The 23,225-nt window shown below is 35.7% G+C and overlaps 1 protein-coding gene across 4 annotated transcripts in view; it reads right to left on the reverse strand.

Moving 5' to 3' along the window:
• The window catches only part of lilli (AF4/FMR2 family member lilliputian), a 203,415-nt gene that overhangs the window by 103,507 nt on the left and 76,683 nt on the right, over positions 1–23,225 (reverse strand). The window contains exons 1-2 of one of the 4 annotated variants that reach the window (XM_089711136.1): positions 8,039–8,334; positions 4,254–4,479 (exon numbers count right to left, since the gene is read on the reverse strand). The exons of 1 other annotated variant lie outside the window; for it this stretch is intronic. In XM_089711136.1, coding sequence (XP_089567262.1) covers positions 4,254–4,309 — 56 coding nt within the window. In that variant the 5' untranslated portion in view covers positions 4,310–4,479; positions 8,039–8,334. Of the gene's footprint in view, positions 1–4,253; positions 4,480–8,038; positions 8,335–23,225 lie in introns of those variants that run through there. 2 more of the 4 variants (XM_089711135.1, XM_089711137.1) reach the window with 2 other exon arrangements.

Below are 23,225 nucleotides of genomic sequence, written 5' to 3' on the forward strand. Positions count from 1 at the left end.
CATTCATAACTTATAACCAGTTCTGGGGTTAAGGGCCCTTAGTAGGTGAAAACTGAAAAATGGACTGATTTCTATGAGCTATAATTGAAAATATTGAGGTTTTTTCGCACTGAAATTTCTAATATGTATTACAGAACGTATGTGTGATGGGATGACTGTTTCCAAAACACGATTGGAAAAATTTTGCTCGATAAAAAAAAATCCTGAAGTTACCTCTAAAATATCATATAAATTCTCATTACAACTGTATTTTACTATAATAATTCGTATAAAATCACAAATACATAGGTATTTACCTTCTCGATTTCGTGACTGTTTTAGATTTAGAAAATACGAAATATTTTCATTAACTTTTTGATAAAAATGTGAATGGCGCTTACGATTTTCAGTTTCGAGCACATTGATTCCATACTAAACGCGGACCCCCTCACCGCTTACCTCAGGCCCGAATAGCTGAATTTTCGCTGACCGCCTAACCCCCCTTAAAGTACTTCAAAACCAATACCAATTAATAACATTATTAAAATTTATTATTTCGTACTCTCCTTGACTTGTGATCGCTGCATTTATAATTCCGGCGCCATTGTTAATATTTTTTTCACAACTATCGAGCAAGACAAAATGAACTTTATCACATGACACATAAAAGTGAAATTAACGTGCCAGTCAGTGACAGCACAAAGCCCGGATGCAATAACTACCCATTTTATAATCTGTTTAGCGACGTAATTGGTTAAATTGCGAATGTTTTGTTCGGCACCGTAATACGAGGACTTTTAATTCCACTACTTACATTTAATTACTGACTTACTAGTACATCCAGTATATTCTTGTTTTTCTTGGAAACTAAACGTTTATTTTGAAGTGACAGTTCAATTCAAGACTTAGTTTAGTTTAGCATAGTGCTTTTCTATTGTTGCGGCTTTGGTTCTTACCCGGATCTGTTTATTATGCCGCTTGCTAGTTGTTTGCAAACTATGCACTGTACCTACTTCATTCTTATATATGTGTGATATAATATATTCCTTGAGAAAGCAATTCTAATGATTTAGTTGTCGGTGTTTGCTCCCCTCTTTGAAAGCATATCGTTCCTGTATTATCAACCGCGCATTCAATATTTATTGCTTACTCCTTTAAAAATTCATCTGTACTTATTTCCTAAGCTCTATTTCCAAATCACAAGCCCGGCAGGCTAGTGCAACCCTTCTTTTTGCGTCGCCCACTCCGCACTGTCTGTATTCGGCATACGTTAGCCTATTTTTATTTCCCTGAGCGAAATACCGTCCGAATGAATATATAGAACAAAAATATTGAGAGCTGTTTCAAGAATACACATTGAATGTTCTAGATTATCTGCTTTTCCGCTTGTAAGGAGCTGTATAACGGAGTGCCGATATACGTAACAATCTGTGGCTTTTGCTGGGAAAACTTTTATGTCCTTCACTTCTTTATTAGTTTCAACTGTTTTATATAAGCTACTATAGTGTTGCATTCTATTCCTCCTACATTGTAAGATTTATTTCGCACTAGCTGCTCCGCGCGGTTTCACCCCCGTGGCTCCACTCCTGTTGGTCGTAGCGTGATGATATATAGCCTATAACCTTCCTCGATAAATGGGCTATCTAACACCGAAAGAATTTGTCAAATCGGACCAGTAGTTCCCGAGTTTAGCGCGTTCAAACAAACAAACAAACAAACTCTTCAGCTTTATAATATTAGTATAGATTATAAAAGCATCGTATTAAGCTACACAAACACTTGTACATTACAATTGATTATGTTTACGAAAACTTGCCGTTTGTTATTGTTTTTCAAACTGCCAAAATCTATGATGGTCTAAAAAGATTTACCATTTATACAAACCAAGAAAAACAAAAACGAAATACTTCTTTTTTATCTTTATTGTTCTATAAATATAAAGAAAAACAAATAAATTAAGTGAAGAGCGACGTCTCTATTGAACAGGAAAATCGACAAAACAGGGACTTAACAGAAACGCCAATACTAATTAACCGTCTTTATAATATCCACTTTGAGTTAGATTCTTCTAAATAAAAACCACAAGTTCAGAGACACGTGTATATGATTTTACAGGATACAAACAAATCAAAATCTATGAATGTTTACTTTACTTTAGTTAATTTAAAATAGATTGAAGCTTGAAATATTCTATGACTTTGGATATCTTGAATTTAAATAGTAATCAAAATCATAGCAGCAACAACAGTTACACAGGTAGATTAATTACTTTACAAAGTTTTATATCCGTTGAAAACTCCTTAAAATCAAACTAAGCAAACTACCCGTAAAACAAATACCATTTGGAAATTAAAGAGCTTTTAACGGATTCAAGGCTCCATTTATTCATTATGTACCCGACATCTCGAAGACATTAGAGCGAGAACTGTCACGGTCACAAATAAATTAAAGGACCAATCTACGTATTAATTCCCCAGAGTTTTTAAATCCTAATGCATGCTTAATACACCCGTTAATATGAGATTAAACTCTCCAGTTTCTACTCCCATACTAAAACACCCACTAAGCTCGTCTTCAACATCTACAGCATCTTAAACAAACGTATGCCCAATTTATGAGGTATCATTAAGTAGAGTGGCTGAACGGCTAGGAGCTTGACTCGAGCCACCAATTCGGATTATTGGATTATCGCCGCCCTGCACACACGGCGGAATTTGAGGAGACGCTCTAATGACGTCACGTTACTTGATACCGCTCGCGCTACGACGTTAGTCATAATGGTTATATTTAAAAGTGTAAATTATATATATCTTGAAAGTATCAGTGTCATTCATTGCAGTTTATGTTTCAAACTGCCCACAATTTATTCGATGTGTCTTTAGTGTTTTATAATTTTAATGTTTGAAGAAATAATATCTAACTATTAACTTTAGCAACAATAACTATTAACCAATACCTAATGATTTATATGCATGTACCGTCGTTTTGTTTAAAGTAGATAGCCCCCATCCAAACTCCATCTATTTATAATCCCCAATCAACACAGTAATAACATCATCGTAAAATTTGTTCCATAAAATCCTTTTACATAGAAATGTTCTGCTTACGAGTGTGTTCACATCAAAATTCCGAAAGTGTACGCCCAGTGCTATCCATTTATAACTTATATTGGAGTCGTGAGGCGGCAGATATCAAAAGAAATGAAATAATATCACATAATAATGTTCAACGCGGCCTTAGTGCGAATCTCGTAGCAGTGACGTAGGCTTAGATAAATTATATAGCTAAAACAAACGCTGGCTTTCAAAATACTCCAAATGATCTAAGGGAATAAATGAGTAAAGAAATAATAGCAAATGTATAAAAGATACAACTCGGTTTTTGAGATTCTCCCCTATAGTTAAGCCCAACGTTCGTAGCTCATGCTTTTACACTAACACGGTACTTCCTACGTGACAAATTCCAGAATGCCAACTGACTCTTAAAGCAACACACTTTCACATCAAAAGGATTTTTACTTGTCTTATAGCAAATCTTATATGATATACAACATGATGAATGGTATGTGATATCATTTGAAAATAACTAAGAAGGATCATACAAAGAAAACGTCGTAATTTTTCCATAACCATACAATCTAATAGACAGATTATTTTTCCATGATAAACAAATCAAAGTTCTTATTGGGCACTTCTTTTCACATAATCATGCTAAATAGTAAATTTCATAAATAGTAAATACATACGAAACATACGAAAGCCCAGAAACGAAAACGAATTATTCTGGCACTGGATTCGATTTCAAATGTGGTAATCATGTCGTTGAATATGCAAAGTGAATTATCTACGTTGGTAATAGGTATGTTGAGAAAGTAATTATGACGGTTACGCTTTCACGGCTCAACCGCTAAATTGTTTTTGATGTCATTTATTTCGGCGGTATCAGTAGGGACGTAGCGTTTCAGAAGTGGGAAGTAAATTAAGATAAATGCATGCTCCAAGTTTTAAATGTCACAGGTAAATAGACACCCGAGCCACTTAATGGCAAGTGATATTTCGTCCACAAGCATCGTTATTAATAAAACAATATCGATGAAAATAACTGGGGATCGGATGTTTCAATAGATTAAGTCTTAAGAAATAAAACAGTGAGATAATTCAGTCTACAACTATTTGAATACAGACTGTATGGGAGTGCGGTAAGTTCCCGATGCGTGACCCCAATCCGTGCACAAGCAAGTGGAAGTCTCATTAACTATTCGTCTAACATCTTACCCGACGGCGCCGTTCAGAGCGGTGACCAGGCCGGGCCTCTCATAACACATATGCATGCCAGCTGCCTCTCCACCCACTTTATTACCAATGAACGAAATTGTTGCAAATTATTCCGACACACTCACAAAACAACTGTTTTACTGTAGACACTTCACTGATCACAGAATGTTCTAATCGACGCCACTCACGAACATTTTCCTTGCTTACGTTCGATACGCAATCCGCTCTGTTGTGAAATAAACAAATTAGACACGGGAAATGTGGAGGCAATCATATCGGCATTTCATTGTTAATTCACGACATGGCCGCGCTTGATCGTAACTGGGCGCGGGGAGTTATCTTTTAAATTCAGCGCTACGTCCAAGTTTTCTCAAACCGTAAAATAATGGATTAATTACGCGATGGAAGCTTTATAATTTTATTATTAAAGTTCTCGATAGGGAGAAAACGTCTATTTAATTTGAACCATCTTTCCCATTATATTGACTTAGAAAAGTTCGTGAAAGGAAAAGTGATTTCGCGCAAACAAGACGTGAGAAAGACATTATATTCTCGGCGGTTTGATAAATATCGCGAGCAAATATTCTGTCACCGTATTCACACGTTATATTAGAAGGAATCCACGCATACGTTACGCTATAGTAACCAATAATATATGAATGATTGAAGATTGCATAACAATCAATCTTATTCGTAATAAATAAAACAGAATGTATAATAGTTTATTTACCATTAATGTACCCAGTCCATGAATTAAATGAAATTCGTAGTCTCAAATCAGCATAATCAAAGAGCTTTAGTTATAAATTGAGGTATTTTTTCTAGGAAAATATTAAATTTGTTTGTGGGACCATCTATAAAATTAATGTGTTCGCTTACATAATCTTGGATGAGAAAATTAAATTTTCTTTTGTTTGAATTTCTAAATCTCCTTTTACTTTTAGCTTTACGAATTTTAATCCATTGTAATAAAATTTAATTTATTCTGTAGGTATAATATAAACAGAAAACATACATGATACAATATTTACTTTCCCATCAACACTGCATTGTATTGTCATAAACCTATCACAATCACAATATACGGGTGTAAGGTTATTTGTAAAAACTTTGTCACACCTTTCGAAATGATAATAAAGGTTTTATAAAATAACACATACGTAATACTTGAATAAATATTCCACCACAAATATTGGTAATACCAATTTTTGAATCGAATTAAAATTATTTGGGATTATTCCTTGTTTTCTATAAGATCGAGATAATTTAAGAGCTACAAGAAATATTTTTCCAAAACGTGGAAGTTCTATCAAATATTCAAAAGGTCTACAATTTATTAAAGATTTCTCTTTCAACACTCCAAAGTCTATAAATTGGCAATCGTGATTAGGTTTATCAGATCGGGTTTCTTCATTTTAAACGTCTGTGCCATTAAATATAGATTTAAAATACGATGCTGTTTTATTTTTATTAGTTACTTTATATTCTACAGTCTTTACATCTCTTCCTTCGTATAGACTCGCTTATTTACGTTCCCATGGGACATTGAGATTCGCTCAAGTAATTTACAAATGACATATTATTATTACGAAATAAACATTGTAATATAACTTTCTTAAATAAGGTCTACGATAGAGAGCGATACAAAGACGCACATATGATTATCTAATGTGCATTAATCCTAACACTGCATGCTTGTAATCCACGCCTGTATCCGTAGATTCAAAGACACAAGCAGTTATGAGTAAATGACGATTGCCGCGAAAGTTCTAAAACGTAACATTTGTCAAGGTTACATTTCCGCGGGTTTTCTGTGCGAGCCAAAATCTCGTCTGGCCCACATTCTGCTCCACATTAACCTACATCCACGAGGCCGGAGTCACCGCGCCGCGTCAATCGAATGCTTTCGATAATTATTTGCTCGTTAGTCGAGGTACTCAATTGATACATTATATTATATTGTTTGCAATTTTACAAACTTTACGAGGAGCTCTGTTCAATGCGCAGCTTCGAGGTGTGGTTGTCAGTTGTCACACATTTTGGTCACCTGTCAATAATGTCATGTGATGTTAATAATGTGGTGGAAATTGAAAGTAGAGCCTCTTTTTTATGTGAGTGCTTTCGGGCTTAACATTGTTTTGTAGAAGTTTTGATAGGCAAATTTATTTCAATAAATGTATGATTAGATACTTAATTGTGTTTCTAAATAACAACACGTGACTTTAAAAAATTGTGACCACTAAAAAGTTTAGCAAATTACATTTGTCATTGATCAATAACATCTATTTAGCATTACAATCACTAGATATAATAATTAAATTATCTGTGAAAACAACTCGTGCACGTGTGAATGTTCCTATAGCCTGTTTGTATTTATCTCATTACCGCATTATTCATTAACGCGCGAAGTAAACGTTAAAAAGAAGATAAATTATTATAATAATGGAGTTATGAAAAAACAAGCGCTATCATAACCTCATCGTATTACCGATTGCGTAATCTTGAAGGCGCTCATTTACATTTCTTTGTTACAAAAACTTCCAAGACTCATTAAATGGAAGATGAATTTACAGATGTCTATATTACAGTTTTACCGCTTCGAGCAAACATTATGAATGTGAAAGTATTTATGTACTCGAATAAAACACAAATGCTGAACGGATTTCGGTGAAATTTGGCACGCAGGTAGTTTAATCCTGGAACTGGACAATTTCGTACTTTTATCCTATTTTATCTCAGACGGTTCAAGATCCCTTATGACTTATTTGATACGGAAAAATACGTTTGATAAATTTATTTATCCCCATTGGAATTCTTGAAAGCAAAATTTTATTTCGTTTTTATAGCTTTTATATTTACATATAATCGTATTATTCTTATTATCCAGTTCTAAAAGGTGCAAAAAATAATTGCTAGATATTATTTTATATTCATCGATTCTTATTCACGTTTTATGCAAAGAGTCACGTGATTATTATGAAATTGCATTTAATTACCACAAACATTTACTTAAGTGCTACTTTATGATTTGTATTGATAATAATCTTTAGTTTAGAAAAAGCTAAAATATTGTACATTATAAATTAATTTTCACTCAAAATAAATATTTTTCTTTATCTTAAATAGCTGGTGATTGAATACTAGCTATAATATCGATTAAAAATAAATTCGCAAACAACGTCAAGGCCTTTCACCCGTAGAGGGTGCGTAATTTTTCGACGCCTACGCCTCAGATGAAACAATAGCTATCTATGGCCCACTATACAGGGTGCGTGAAAGAGAAATTTGATTTTTGCCTAATGAACCTTTGAAAGCCTTAAGTGATTAGAAATCTGTATAACACAAGGTCATTATAAAACTGAAGATAATAATATATCACGTACGATCCAATCTACAAGTCCCTTGAAGGTTAACGGTCAACAAATTCATAATTAAGAATATGTTTGCATTCAAACATGTAACTTCTCCAAGAGAAGTATTCAAATAATGTAATATGTAAGCTCGGGATTATCCAAACAATGGAGGCCAATGTTTTTCCTCGACTATTTTATGTGAGTCTCATTATTATCTCACATTTAGATTAAACGATTCGAACTTATTGTATATTTTACGACTCGCTTCCAGTGTTATTCGCTGTTGTTTACTATTAGAAACGCATTAGAATCTATTAATATAATCCAAAACAAAATAGTGGGTAAACAAATTGTCATAATCCCAGTCGGAGCGATCAAGCGCGTCACGCATGAGTCAACATCATGGACACCGTATCCGTCCGCGTGTCTTACAAAAAAATTACGCCACAGCGCACTATTTCATCCAAAGATCCAACACTGCAATCCAAATCGCCACAGATTTCACTGCGACGGCGCCTCGGTCGCGTTGACAACATGCGCGCATTCCGAGTCGCGTCACGTTCGCCCGCGTCCGTGCGAAATCCCGCCAAAAGTGAGTGTTTGGACACAGCGAGCGCTCGGCAAGCAGACGTCTGTGCGCTATGCGATGTCGTGCGCGACTGGCGGCGCGGCCTGCGGGGAGGAACGCGGGTGCGACGTACGCCGCTCGCAGGTTATCGCCGACTACAGATAATGATGTCAAAAGTGGATCAGACTAATGTTCTCTATTATGTTGTAAACGTTCCGAATAACGCGATGTTGCAGCGTCAGTCCCTGATTCCTTCGCGCTTTGTAACCGATCCCTCGTTTCCAACGATGATAAACATTGTTATTAATCTTTAAATTACCCCACGGATTCCATCAATTTGATTGTCACTTTTTACTCGATATCCGCTACTCATTATTATTAATATATTTTCTACAAGACGATGTAACTTTCGAGACTATTTCAATTGAAAGTTCATCGGTTGTAAAAACGGAGAGCGACCCAAAAAGCTGGAGCTTTGACGTAATATCAACAAAGGTAACTTTTAAAGCATCTCTAATCGAAATAAGTTGGCGCCCATCTTCCGACATCGACCACAATTTTATTGTCCCGTGTCCCGCTTTACGACAAACAAAAACTCACCTTAACTCAGAATCCCACGGCAATAAATCGCTTTGTCGAAAATGAATTCACTCTAAGTCGGATCGAAATTTGTTGATGTTTCGTCGACCTTCCAAATGTGCACCGTATCATATTAAGCACTGAAGTTTTTAAACCTCTGCACATTTAAGAGTAGATGGTACGTTTCGTGTTCTTGTATATTTGCCTAAAACGGAGTGTCAAAGTTTGTTCTTGTGTCTCAGAGAATAGGGTTCATTTTGGGATGGACCCGTGGGGTCCGTTTATATTTCCTTTTAGCGAGGTTTTGTGCGGTTGTATATTTTGGTCGGATTAAGAAACGGGCTTCGTTTGATGAATGTATCAGTTCGCGGAGGTTTTGCGGCGAATGTCGTGAAAGAGCCGTGACGCCGAAGAGTGGGAAAGTATGTTTTTTCCGCTTATTGAGTCTGAGCACAAACAGCTATTGAGCCAACACGCTGACTCGTTCCCTTAATGAACGCCGAAACGTAAACTTCGCATTTATTACGTTAATCTTTAGGAAACTCGCCATTGAAATAGACTCTAACATCAATTAGCATTATGCGCTCTCGAGTTAAACTGTTATATTGCTTCAGTTATTAGTCATGTAGCGTCTGCAAATTAAATTCTCTGATAATTTCGCAATTAAACTTCAGAGCAATATAGGTTACATTACAATCTAATGTGTATGCTGCCATTCAAAGAGAAGCTGCGAACAGAGAATATAATTTCAAAATTATCATTCAGAAATTAGAGCCAAACGATTATTTTTTTAATTATTTTTTTTTGGCCATAGGGAAGCGCTTGGCCACAATCACGCTAATTTATATTAAAATATATTTAAATAGTATAATCTCATTTCTACGAATCCAATTTTTTGACCTCGTCGTTATACTCGCCATGCACATAATAGATAGAGTTAACTCTATCGAAACACATTACCTCTGTAGCACGAACAAAAATTCGTCATTCACTTTCACAGAAATCAAAACTGCCCAGTGCAATGCAATGACATCACAGTTCAGCTAAGGACAAATATCTAACCCAATCGCCAATCACCATCAATGAACGTTCCCATAACACGTAGTGAGTAGTGACCCAATTTTGAGCGTCGCGGTCATCGGGAACAGGCGTACAGGATAATCCCGGGAGGGGCTTGACGCCGACGGGAACAAGGGGGGACTCTCGCCCGACAGCTTTGCGTGATAATCTATCGGCCTTATTGATTTAATTGCACCACCACTTGTGACCGTCTGGACGTCGTGGTGTCATGTGTTACAATAGATAGATGCTTTCCCTCACCAATTAATGTTTAACATGTGATATTTTGCAGAATATGTAATTTTATAATCGATAAGGCAAAGGACTTTTAATTTCAGAGCAGGGACAGCATTCAAATATGGTAATGTATTTTCTGTTAATATTATTTGTATAACAAAAAGCTCTATCCTTTATTTGGTATCTGATGTCATATTGATACTAAGTTCAATCCAATATGCAAATATTTAATTAACTAATAAATTATTTTTATTGGTAGAAGAAATCTTCTTAAAAAAATCCCATAACAATAACAAATACAAACGTCATCTCTAAACATTTCCACCTCAACATATTTAAAAAATAAACAAATCTTTAACACATCGCCGTTAGCAACAATTAGATTCCGTCGTGAAACATAAATCGGTTTCCCCCTAACATCTCAGCAGCTACCTCCAACCCTTGCCTGGCAGGTGCGACGCAAGCTGTTCCACTCTTTCATTCATCGTGGGATTTTCGACCAACAAAAGATTTTTGGCTATTACTACAATTCTCCCGCATTTATATTGACTAGACTGAACCTATTTCTTGCTCAATAGTTGAAGTCACATTTGCATACAACATAAAACTTCTTGAAGATTTCTCATCATGAAAAACATAATGGAATTTAATTAAACCTTGAGCAAAAGTTTCACTTACATTGTGGATATACATATATTATTCAAACATTACTTTACGTTGTATAAATATTGATCAACGTACCTATATAGCAAAAAGTAATGCTATTCCATCGTATACCTATCCTACAATTTGTTGGTACAATTATATACCCATACATGGAGCAGTAATTGTTTTGGTATAATTACTTACACATAATGCAATAATTAATAATTTAACCCGAACACTTATTATCGAACTCGTGAACTTCATCTTAAAAGCGTCACATAACAAGCAACAACGCCGGCAGCATACATTGGGTGTCCCATTTCGAAACTTCTGTTACCAGGCCATCATCCTTAACTGTTCAAGCAGTATATTAGAGTTCATCATCAGCCCACATACGTTCCCACTGTTGGGACACGGACGTCCTATGAAGGTATAGGCCATAATCCACCACGCTGACCGAGTACGGGTTGGCAGATGCCACATGTCGTCGACCTTTTGATCCTTCGACATATCGGTTTCTTCACAATGTTTTCCTTTACCGTTCGGGTAGTAGTGATGTTAAGAACATGCGCAGATAAATTGAAAAATCACTTTATTTCCTGCAAGCTAGCCTGGTCTCGAACCTCCGACTTATCGATTCGACGTCCGAGGTCTTCACCACTGTACCACCACTGCTCTTTATATTAAAGTTAATATTTATTAATTACATTCGGCTGTAAAAGTAATCCCATTTCGCCGCAACCTCGGCAGACGGTATCCTGGTTAAATATGCAACGGGCAAGCTTTGGGAATTCGCGCGTTCGAAGAAGTCGAGCCACATAATTATACATTGTTGGCTAATGTTTCTGCTTATGTATTGACGCTTTTTATTGTTAGTGTAACGATTGATGTTTAGGATTTAGGTATAAGAATTAATAATTAATTTTATACTGATAAATGCTACAAAATTCAATTTATAATTAATTAATATATATAAGAAATTCCGAACGAATGAAAGGTAGAATGAAATCGGACAAATTAGGATACACTACAAAATTATTTTTTCAATCCTATCCAAAATAAATTAAATCAAAAGCTAACAAGTACACACACAAATCAATAAAGTGATTACATAAACATTTAGCGTGCCTCTCGTTGAGAGCTGCTAACAGCTAACTTCACTCGCACGATCTCCATCTTCAGACGATAATCTTATTTGTGCTAGACTTTGCTATTAAAATGTAATTGCCTTCATTATTGAATTGAGAAAATATTATTCGGTTGTATGATCGTTGAATTTTAATTTTAATAGGTTTCATGCTACGCTACCGAAAGACAAACTATCGAACATATTTCTCTTGTAGAAAATGCTTCTCGCGTACCTTCTTCTAAAAATGAACGAAAACTACCTATATCTAAACAAAAATCATACAAGATACCAGGGCAGCATGAAACTAAATATTACCTGCTACGTCAGCGTCATTTAAAAATAATACTAAGCACAATTCGATTGAAACGGTAGGTACACTTAAACCCATGAACCAATTTGCACTAATAGTTATTAGAACGGTAGCTGGTCTTATTGAATAAAATACATTTCGAGGAATACGTATTTAAAGTACTAGTCTACGGGAATTGATTTTTTATAGTGCTTAGTGTTGAACTGGGCTAAAAAGTATCCTTTGTTGGAATCTAGGTTATTAACTTAATTCCATGAAACCTAATCAATCAGCTATATTTGTGTTATGACTTTGAGTCAACATCTTGACACCCTTTTTGGGTGAACCCATGAACATCCTCACAAAAAAAACCTTCTGAACTATAAAACAATACAATGTACAATATAATGTAATGTAATATCCCATCATTGTATTTATAAAAATACACCAGACAATAGGACAAAAATACGACATTACCAACTGCTTTCCTCAAGATCAAAAACAAATTTCTAATCACCATTATCAATCAGATCAACATAGTCATCGCCTTTTGTAGTTCAAAACTGAACTGGCGACATAAAACAACGTATGTGTATGTGAATGTTACGCCTCTCTCCTTAATCTTATCAGCCGTTGATTACTTCAAGCGAAAAGCCAACTTCGCTGTAATTCGCAAAATACTGGGGGCTTATCTAAATTACGTGTCGACTGGTGAATGTGAGGTGTCGAAAGGTCTTCCTAGAACTAATATAGCTCCGACATGACGTATGCTTTTAGATTTAAAAGCGACTCTTATATTTGTAAAGTCGCGTATTGCAATATGATTTAGTTGAATCGATTTATCATTTTTTTTTGTACACTTTACTTGTAATACTTTTAGAGAAATATCAAATATCAGTCTGCAGTAAAAATTGCTTGTATTTTTAGTTAGTTTATACTCGTTCACCCAAAAAAAAAACTAGTAAACGGATTGGGTTGAAACGGTATGAGATAAAATAACACACAATAGGCTACCTTTGATCCTGGTAAAAGCCTATGTCCGAAACGAGCTGAACTTGTTGACACTGTTTACAAATATTTTTGATACTCGTTTTTCGATAATGCTTCAGCATTTAAATTCACGATATTCACAATTTGTTAAATCATTATTCCACCACTTGATAATTACAAATTACTGAAACAGTATTCCTGAAAATAGGTCGACACTCAACCAGAAAATAATCCGATAACTCATCTGTAATAACACTCAATTACAAATGATTTAAATGCAAACAATAATACGACGCACAGACCAGAAATCTGAATTCATTCGAACAAAGCAAACGTCGACACCGCGAAATCAGCTTTAGGAGGGGGACATTAAATATTTTTCAGTTATGAGTCGAAAAAGTCACAAAAGCATCGCATTTCCATCCGAGGAGTGGTGTTATATAGGTATATATGGAGTATAGGTGAGCCAGCAACAAAGACATACGAACCGAGCCTGCATTTATTGAAAGTGGGGGCGACCGGGGACAAGGGGGGACCGCTCAGGACGGCTCCGTACTGATGCACGTTTGAATTTAGCGTCACTTTTGTTTTGCGAAGAAATTCCAAAGGATTTTAGGGAGTGAAAAATACATTTGCCTTAACATAAATATGTTATGACGGACTATTGAATTCGTGAAATGTAAAGTATATGCGATGTAAAGTAGGGAGCTTTCTCGTATTTCATTTTATATCCACTATTATTATAAGTGCTAAAGTAACTCTGTCTCTATCTTTGTGACTGTTTTTGCCTATTAATACTGAGCTGATATATTTAGTTAAGCAGATACTTAATGAAAGATCAAATGGACCAATTCGACAGGCATTTGTGAATTCATTTCATAACAATATAGGTACGTCTTATAACTTCATCATAAAAGATGAAAAAGTATACTATTAGTGGAATAATACACATAACCCTGGGGCCCAAAGCTCGTGTCACCCCACAGCGCTGCATCCACGGATTATGCCCGCAAATATGGCAAAAAAGGACTTGTTGCTTTATCACTGCCACATTTTTACGGGCGCCAATTTAACATATTATGATGTCGCTCGGCCTTTGTGTTTAGATTGTGAATGGCGATAAAACAGTGTCACTGAGCGGCGTAATAGACCGGGAGATACTGACACAAAATTTCGAGTCATTTGTAACAAGGATGGCGGTTCTACAGGGGTCTTAGTACGCAATGACAAAAAGAAAAACGATGGTGTGAACGCTGGTACCGGTGGCTTAGTCGCGTGGGCGTTTGTCGAACTCGTCGGAAAAATAGCGAAAGTCAAACGATTTGTAACACAAAAATTTTAGAATTTACCGATAGCCCATAAAAAAGAAGTATGCGGTAGTGTCATGCCATACTTTTCCGGTGTGACTTACAGCCCGCCATACCGACGCGAATGTGTTGATTTAAATAAAACAATTATTCAACCATTTGTACCAGGCTAACTTTTGCACAGGTAACTATCGTCGTGCAGCCATTTACGAAAATCGCCATGCCATACTTTTCGGACGATTCCAAATGGTCGCCATACCGCCGAAAATCTGCAAAAAATTTTTATTTCGCCAAACTTTTTGTACCAGTATTGCATTTGGATTTTTGGAGAGTATTTGATAAAATGTGACCATTATTATATTTGCCATACTTCTAGTAGGGGGAAAAAGTGCTGTCATACTTGAAAACTTAATTTATTATTAATTTATATAAGTGAAGATTTCCAACACATAGATCTTTGAAATTTTGTATTTATATTTGTTGATCCTCAAACTTACAGGAAAAATAAGTGCCATACTGTTACAAATCGTTTGACTTTCGCTATTTTCCGACGAGTTCGACTAACGCCCACGCGACTAAGCCGCCGGTACCAGCGTTCACACCATCGTTTTTCTTTTTGTCATTGCGTACTAAGACCCCTGTAGAACCGCCATCCTGTTACAAATGACTCGAAATTTTGTGTCAGTATCTCCCGGTCTATAAGGTTTTTTAAAAGTAATTTTTTGTTATGTCATCTACTTACTACCGTTGAGAAGTCGTCACACTAAGGAAGTCGTAACACTCGTAACAAGATTGGACTTCACTTTGTGTGTGTTATTTGGAAGTTAAAGTTCGTATTTTGCTTCATGCAAATATGTCGGAAATTATAATTTCGTAAGGATCATCATACATGAAAACCTATTTTTTAAAATTTTTCAGATTTCCACCAATCCCTATACCTACCTATATGTAATCTTTAACACTTCAGTATCATCAATATTTAAACTGAACAAACATCCTTAAACTATCTTAATATATTTCTCTTTAAAAACAGTAGAAAAAGCAAACAGCACATACATTGCAGCAAAATCATCTCGCCTACGAAACATCAACGAGGTCCGCACTCCGCAGCGTCGAGCCGGCCATATTTCATTTTGTTTGTCTCGCCGGCGAAATAGGCTTTTGTTCTGAATAATTTACAATTTGGACGCGGTTATTAATCGTGCAATGATATAATGTGTCCGCGTATCGCTGTATATCACGGCGAGACTGGTAACTTATAATGGCGCGTAGATAAATGCCAACGTTGGGTCTAAATCTGATAGATTTTAAGAGCGGATTAATATCAGGACCATATGGTAGTTAACCTGTGATGCATACTACTACTTAAACTGCAATTACTGCTAGCGTGGTGACTATAACCCAGATATAAAGCAGATTGTAATTATAGAATCCTGGTACAATATAAATATCAGCTAAAAATGTATCCTATGTGAAATTTAAATTCATTAAACTCTACAACATTCAGTTGCACTAAATAGCACATTAACAACTAAACGAGACAATTTAGTGGGTACTTCACATGTACAAGTGAATATGAGAGATCATTATGTGCTCATTAAATGATTATTTTGCAGTAACAGTCGCGTAATGATAGAATTAGAATGTGTGACATGATCAAAAACATTAAAATTCGTGTATCCGCTTCCGTAGCTTGAGAAAGTCGATTGAATAAAAGTTGAACATTTCAATTAAAAATAAAATACACATAAGGACAAATTCACATTTAACTTATCCAAAGAACTACATTGTCCATCTTCACCTACATTCCACAGCATCCATTCTAGCTGCAAGGTTCGCAGATTAATCAAAGAGCAAATAGGTGTGCGAGATGACGTCTAGGCACTGCCCACCGCCTACCTGTTGATTATTGAGTTACTTAGCGCCTTGCCCGCTTCGCTGCATGACACCATTTTGAGATTATATTATATAAAATAGAGTATTATATATACACTGCAGTGTTTAATAGATGTGATTTCTAATTGTGTTGTCACGTTGAATTAATAAGTGTCCAAAAGTAGAGCAGAACATTTGAAAAATTAATGTAAAGTTAATTTGTGTCTAGATACTATATTTTAATGTCAATAATTAATATTCTTATAATACTGATATTCAAGAATATATATATTTCAAAAATATAGTGAACTATATTTTCTTAATACATATTTTATTCACTTAAATAACTTTGTTTAATCCAGTAAATGGCAGCATAAAATTATATCCGAGTAATCACACCGGCACACAGCTGTTCATATCTTAAAAGAATCTCGTCAGATCCTATTAAAATAGATCACTTACTGAGATTGAAAATATTGAAAGATTCCGACGTGGAACGATTTTCTTCGGCTAATATTTTATACTAGCAATGCCCTGCGATTTCACCCGCATAGATAGCGATATCGTTACAGTGAAAAGTCTACTATAGGTCGGACTATAGGTTTAATTTTTAATCACATGAAAATCACCTTTAGCGGGACGGGGTCCCGCACTACGGCCTTTTTTTTTTTAGTGGGGAAATGTTTCATAGCTACCCACGGCCTCCTGACCAAAACCCCACTGTGTTCCGTCAAGACGCATATTGGTAGAATTCCTCCGTGACCCCCGCACTACGGCCTGCTCGAACAGTATACCTACTATTTTCTGTAGATGACACTTTTAAAAATTCGTTATATCTTTTGAATGGAATATCCAATTCTTTTCATTTAAAAAGTATTTTGCTGGTATTGAAACAGTCTATAATAAAACATCATTTAATGGGATAAGGATTAATATATGTGTATGGATAACATGGTTTGATTACTGTCGGCGCTTCTATTTACTTTGAAAACGTAAAAAAGTTGTTGTAGTAACATAACTACTGAAGATGGACATATGGTATCGCGGACTTTCTTGTAGATATTGATCCATTCTATAATACCGTAGAACATTTTTTTGTTCTATCTTCAATAGATTCCGCAGCGCACGCGATGACAGAAGTTTTATTGAGGATTTTTTTACACCTTGGGTTACATTATTGCATTTTTGGTAAGGATCTCTAACTTTTTTGAAAATGCAATATAGCCTATGTTGCTCAGTAAAGATGCAGCTTTCTAATGGTGAAAGAATTTTTGAAATCGGTCCAGTAGTTTTTGCGTGAAAACCATACATACATACATACATACATACATACATACTTACAAACTTTTCCTCTTTATAATATTAGTATAGATGTTGGAAAGCTGGGGAAGTTGACTCAATGGCCATATATCATGCAGTAAGTATATGCAGCGGTATGTATGTATGTATAGTTATATAGGTCAACCAGTAGATTGCTGCTACATATTACAATACTAGACTGGAGCAGATTTCATAGAGGAAGTATTATTTTGTATTCAGCTTGTATTTGGGACCTTTAAACTAAAACGTTTATATGCATGTTTTATTTAAACTTATGCAGATCTCTGTTCACTTAGGCTAATAATGTTATCTTCTTATATATAAAAATGAATCGCAAAATGTGTTGGTAAGCGCATAACTCGAGAACGGCTGAACCGATTTCGATAATTCTTTTTTTATTATATTCCTTGAGGCACGAGGATGTTTCTTATGTAGAGAAAACGTAAACATGTACCACGGGCGAAGCCGGGGCGGACCGCTAGTTGTATATAAAATTTAAAGATTACGTTGCATTTAAGATTTCGTCGGAATATTTATTTCAAGACCAAACGTAGTTGCTCATAATCGTACAGGATAATGCAATAAGTATTTAAGCTTATTATACCCGTTCTGTTCAATAACAAATTATTTACTACAGCTACTAAATATATCTTAGGAAACATCCGTATAAGTTACATGTTTAAAATGATATACGTTCATGAATAATTCCACAACATAATATATACATTTTATACCGATCCAATGTTTGCACATCCATTTAGCGGTAATAAGCGACAAGTAGAGGTCTAATTCCGATATCAATGGACTAACACATTACTACTTTAAACTTAAATCTTTAATCTATAGGAATAAGATTCAAATTCACTTAGCACAAGTCACGTCTGCTTTTAATGAGGAAATTGCAATGATTTATACAGTTCTAATTATACGGTTATAAACTCAACAAGTTTAAGTTTATGATGTTTCAATGGAATCTATTCAGGATATTTTATGATTAGAGATGATATTTAAATGGCATCTTTATTTATTTTAAACTATACGCAATGGATTTAGTACCAAACATTGACAGTAAATAAAATTTAAAGGAATATCGAATACCTTTAAAATGTTCTACTAAATTTCATCAGAATTACAAAATATATCGAAATCGTGAATTGCACAGTTTCTCCACAAACCAAATGTACACACACGTGAGTGCAAAATGATGTACCTACCTACCTGTATAGGTATTGTTATAATAAATTATAAATATTAACATTCAGTCTAACTGAGGTTTTCTTTAAATAGGTTATTGGCTTCAATTACATCAATACACTTGTCAGTAACTATGTTATTGCGTAAAATAATGAGATTAAATCAATCTTCTTACATGTCTGTATTGTATACATAATACATATATTACACGCATTGCTTATAACTTATATTAAATACTCTTACGTGTATTTTCCGGATATTTTCCGGGGATTTTCCGAGCATTTTCCGGGCATTTTCCCACGCTTTTTTCGGACATTTTCACGCATTTTCCGGATATTTTCCAGACATTTCCCTGGCATTTTCCGGTTATTTTCCGGGATTTTCCCAGGCATTTTCCGGGGATTTTCCGGACATTTCCCTGGCATTTTCCGGAGATTTTCCAGGCATTTTCCATGCATTTCCCAGACATTTTCCGGACATTTCTCAGGCATTTTCCGGGGATCTTCCAGGCATTTTTCAGATATTTTCCGGACATTTTCACATTTTCCGGATATTTGGACATTTTCCGGATATTCCACGGTTTTTCCGGAAGTTTCCACGCATTTTCCGGATATTTTCCAGACATTTCCCTGGCATTTTCCGGTTATTTTCCGGGATTTTCCCAGGCATTTTCCGGGGATTTTCCGGACATTTCCCTGGCATTTTCCGGAGATTTTCCAGGCATTTTCCATGCATTTCCCAGACATTTTCCGGACATTTCTCAGGCATTTTCCGGGGATCTTCCAGGCATTTTTCAGATATTTTCCGGACATTTTCACATTTTCCGGATATTTGGACATTTTCCGGATATTCCACGGTTTTTCCGGAAGTTTCCACGCATTTTCCGGATATTTGGACATTTTCCGGATATTCCACGGTTTTTCCGGAAGTTTCCACGCATTTTCCGGATATTTTCTAGACATTTTCAGAGCATTTCCCGGGGATTTTCCGGATGTTTTCAAGACATTTCCGGAAATTTCCCTGGCATTTTTAGGGGATTTTCCACGCTCCTCCCGGACATTTTCACGCATTTTCCGGACATTTTCACGCATTTTCCGGATATTTTCACGCATTTTCCGGATATTTTCCAGGCATGTTCCGGATATTTTCCAGGCATTTTCCAGGTATTTTCCGGAAATTTCCACGCATTTTCCGGATATTTTCCAGACTTTTCCGAGCATTTCCCAGGCTTTTCCGGTTATTTTCCGGGAAATTCCCAGGCATTGTCCGGGGATTTTCCGAGCATTTCCCGGGGATTTTCCAGGCATTTTCCACGGGTTTTCCAGAAATTTCCACGCATTTTCCGGATATTTTCCAGACTTTTCCGAGCATTTCCCAGGCATTTTCCGGTTATTTTCCGGGAATTTCCCAGGCATTGTCCGGGGATTTTCCGAGCATTTCCCGGGGATTTTCCGGATGTTTTCAAGACATTTCCGGACATTTCCCTGGCATTTTTAGGGGATTTTCCAGGCATTTTCCACGCTCCTCCCGGACATTTTCACGCATTTTCCGCATTTTCACGCATTTTCCGGACATTTTCACGCATTTTCCGGATATTTTCCAGGCATTTTCCAGGGATTTTCCATGGTTTTTCCGGAAATTTCCACGCACGATTTTCCAGGCATTTTCCACGCTCCTCCCGGACATTTTCACGCATTTTCCGGACATTTTCACGCATTTGAAAATACATTTATTATAAAAATAAATGTATTTTCATTTTCATTCCCAGGAATCGAACCCACTTACATCAAACAAGCAAGCACAGTTATACCAACTGCAGCAATGCACCAAAACCTCTCAATGTGTCAATCCAAACTTAATTACACATAGACGAGTGGTCAAGCGCGCTCCGTATCCGTACCGGTCGAACGGAACCGCCCGCGCCGCGGCCGTATCAATGCCAAAGCCAAGGCTCTGCGATTGACAAGGCTCTTACGTAAACGGTTGGATTTTAAGGTATGAATTAATTCGATTGAAACACAAATCTAGATTACGTAAATTGAAATTTAATAAAATTAAGGAATACTCTAACTGGCAAGTCTAGGGAATACTCTAGATACCGGCATGGTATTGTATGGTATGGTATGGTATTAAGATAATCAGATTTTAAACTTAATGTATATATATACCAAATTTTGTAAAGATCCTGTGAGTTGTTTTTGAATAAGAATATCACAGCTTTCTTAAAAACTTTTTCTTTTTATTAGGAAGAAGTAAAAAACATACATCCACATATTTTTACAAAAATTCATGTTAATAATATTAATAGTCCATTGAATGAGTCCCTCCAAGGGGGGTCTAGAGTGCGTGAGTTAGTAACGTAAGATGTTTCTTCGGAAACATGTCAAGAGTCCCTAGGTAATAAACATACTAAAACCCCGGGCCACTAGGAGGAGCCCCGGAGTGGGGGGAGGGGGGAAATGGGTCCATTTTTTCATTTTTCGATTAAATCTCAAAAACGGTACATGTTAGAGAAAAACTTTCAAGGAAAAATTGAAAGGCCATAAAATTATCTACAAGTTGTACCTGAATCATTTTTTCCTATATCCTACCGTTTCTGAGTTATACGCAGTAAAACATGATTTTGGCTCAAACAATTTCAACATCAATCGATCAAAAAATATTTCTTTCTTCCAAAAAACTCAAATGTGCAACTTGTGACCAGTACTGATAGATTGCTCTTAATTAGGTCTATAATTGGTAAAATAAACACATTCCTCCATGGAAGCCTTTAGGAGGAATCGATTGTCAAAATATTATATTAGGGCAGTTTGAGTTACTGAACTTGATCTTTTTATTTTTTTCTTCCAAAAAACTCAAAAGTGCAACTTGTGACCGGTACAGATAGATTGCTCATAATTAGGTCTATCATTGCTAAAAATACCAGATTCCACCACGGAGGCGTTTACGGGGAATTGAATTTTATCAGGGTAGTTACGATACATGAACTTTTTATTTTTTTTCTTCCAAAAAGCTCAAAAGTGCAACTTGTGACCGGTACCGATAGATTGCTCATAATTAGGTCTATCATTGATAAAAAAACCAGATTCCACCATGGAGGCCTTTAGGAGGTATTGAATTTTATTAGGGTAGTTACGATACATGAACTTTTAAACTAACTACCCTAATAAAATTCAATTCCCCGTAAACGCCTCCATGGTGGAATCTGGTTTTTTTTATCAATGATAGACCTAATTATGAGCAATCTATCGGTACCGGTCACAAGTTGCACTTTTGAGTTTTTTGGAAGAAAAAAAATAAAAAGTTCAAGTATCGTATCTACCCAAATAAAATTCAATTCCCCGTAAACGCCTCCGTGGTGGAATCTAGTATTTTTATCAATGATAGACCTAATTATGAGCAATCTATCTGTACCGGTCACAAGTTGCACTTTTGAGTTTTTTGGAAGAAAAAAATAAAAAGATCAAGTTCAGTAACTCAAACTACCCTAATATAGTATTTTGACAATCGATTCCTCCTAAAGGCTTCCATGGAGGAATGTGTTTATTTTACCAATTATAGACCTAATTAAGAGCAATCTATCAGTACCGGTCACAAGTTGCACTTTTGAGTTTTTTAGAAGAAAAAAATATAAAAAGATCAAGTTCTCTAACTCAAACTACCCTAATATAATATTTTGAAAATCGATTCCTCCTAAAGGCTTCCATGGAGGAATGTGTTTATTTTACTAATTATAGACCTAATTAAGAGCAATCTATCAGTATCGGTCACAAGTTGCACTTTTGAGTTTTTTTGGAGAAAAAAAATAAAAAGTTCAAGTATCGTAACTACCCTAATAAAATTCAATTCCCCGTAAACGCCTCCGTGTTGGAATCTGGTATTTTTATCAATGATAGACCCAATTATGAGCAATCTATCTGTACTGGTCACAAGTTGCACTTATGAGTTTTTTGGAAGATAAAAATAAAAAGATCAAGTTCAGTAACTCAAACTACCATAATATAATATTTTGACAATCGATTCCTCCTAAAGGCTTCCATGGAGGAATGTGTTTATTTTACCAATTATAGACCTAATTAAGAGCAATCTATCAGTACCGGTCACAAGTTGCACTTTTGAATTTTTTGGAAGAAAGAAATATTTTTTGATCGATTGATGTGGAAATTGTTTGAGCCAAAATCATGTTTTACTGCGTATAACTCAGAAACGGTAGGATATAGGAAAAAATGATACAGGTACAACTTGTAGATAATTTTATGGCCTTTCAACTTTTCCTTGAAAGTTTTTCTCTAACATGTACCGTTTTTTGAGATTTAAGCGAAAAATGAAAAAATGGACCCATTTTCCCCCTCCCCCCACTCCGGGGCTCCTCCTAGTGGCCCGGGGTTTTAGTATGTTTATTACCTAGGGACTCTTGACATGTTTCC

Source organism: Colias philodice, chromosome 26 (genome assembly GCF_061535455.1).
Source record: "Colias philodice isolate Cphi_HAF_F1 chromosome 26, ilColPhil1 Martin Lab GWU primary, whole genome shotgun sequence".
NCBI classification, from domain to species: domain Eukaryota; kingdom Metazoa; phylum Arthropoda; class Insecta; order Lepidoptera; family Pieridae; genus Colias; species Colias philodice.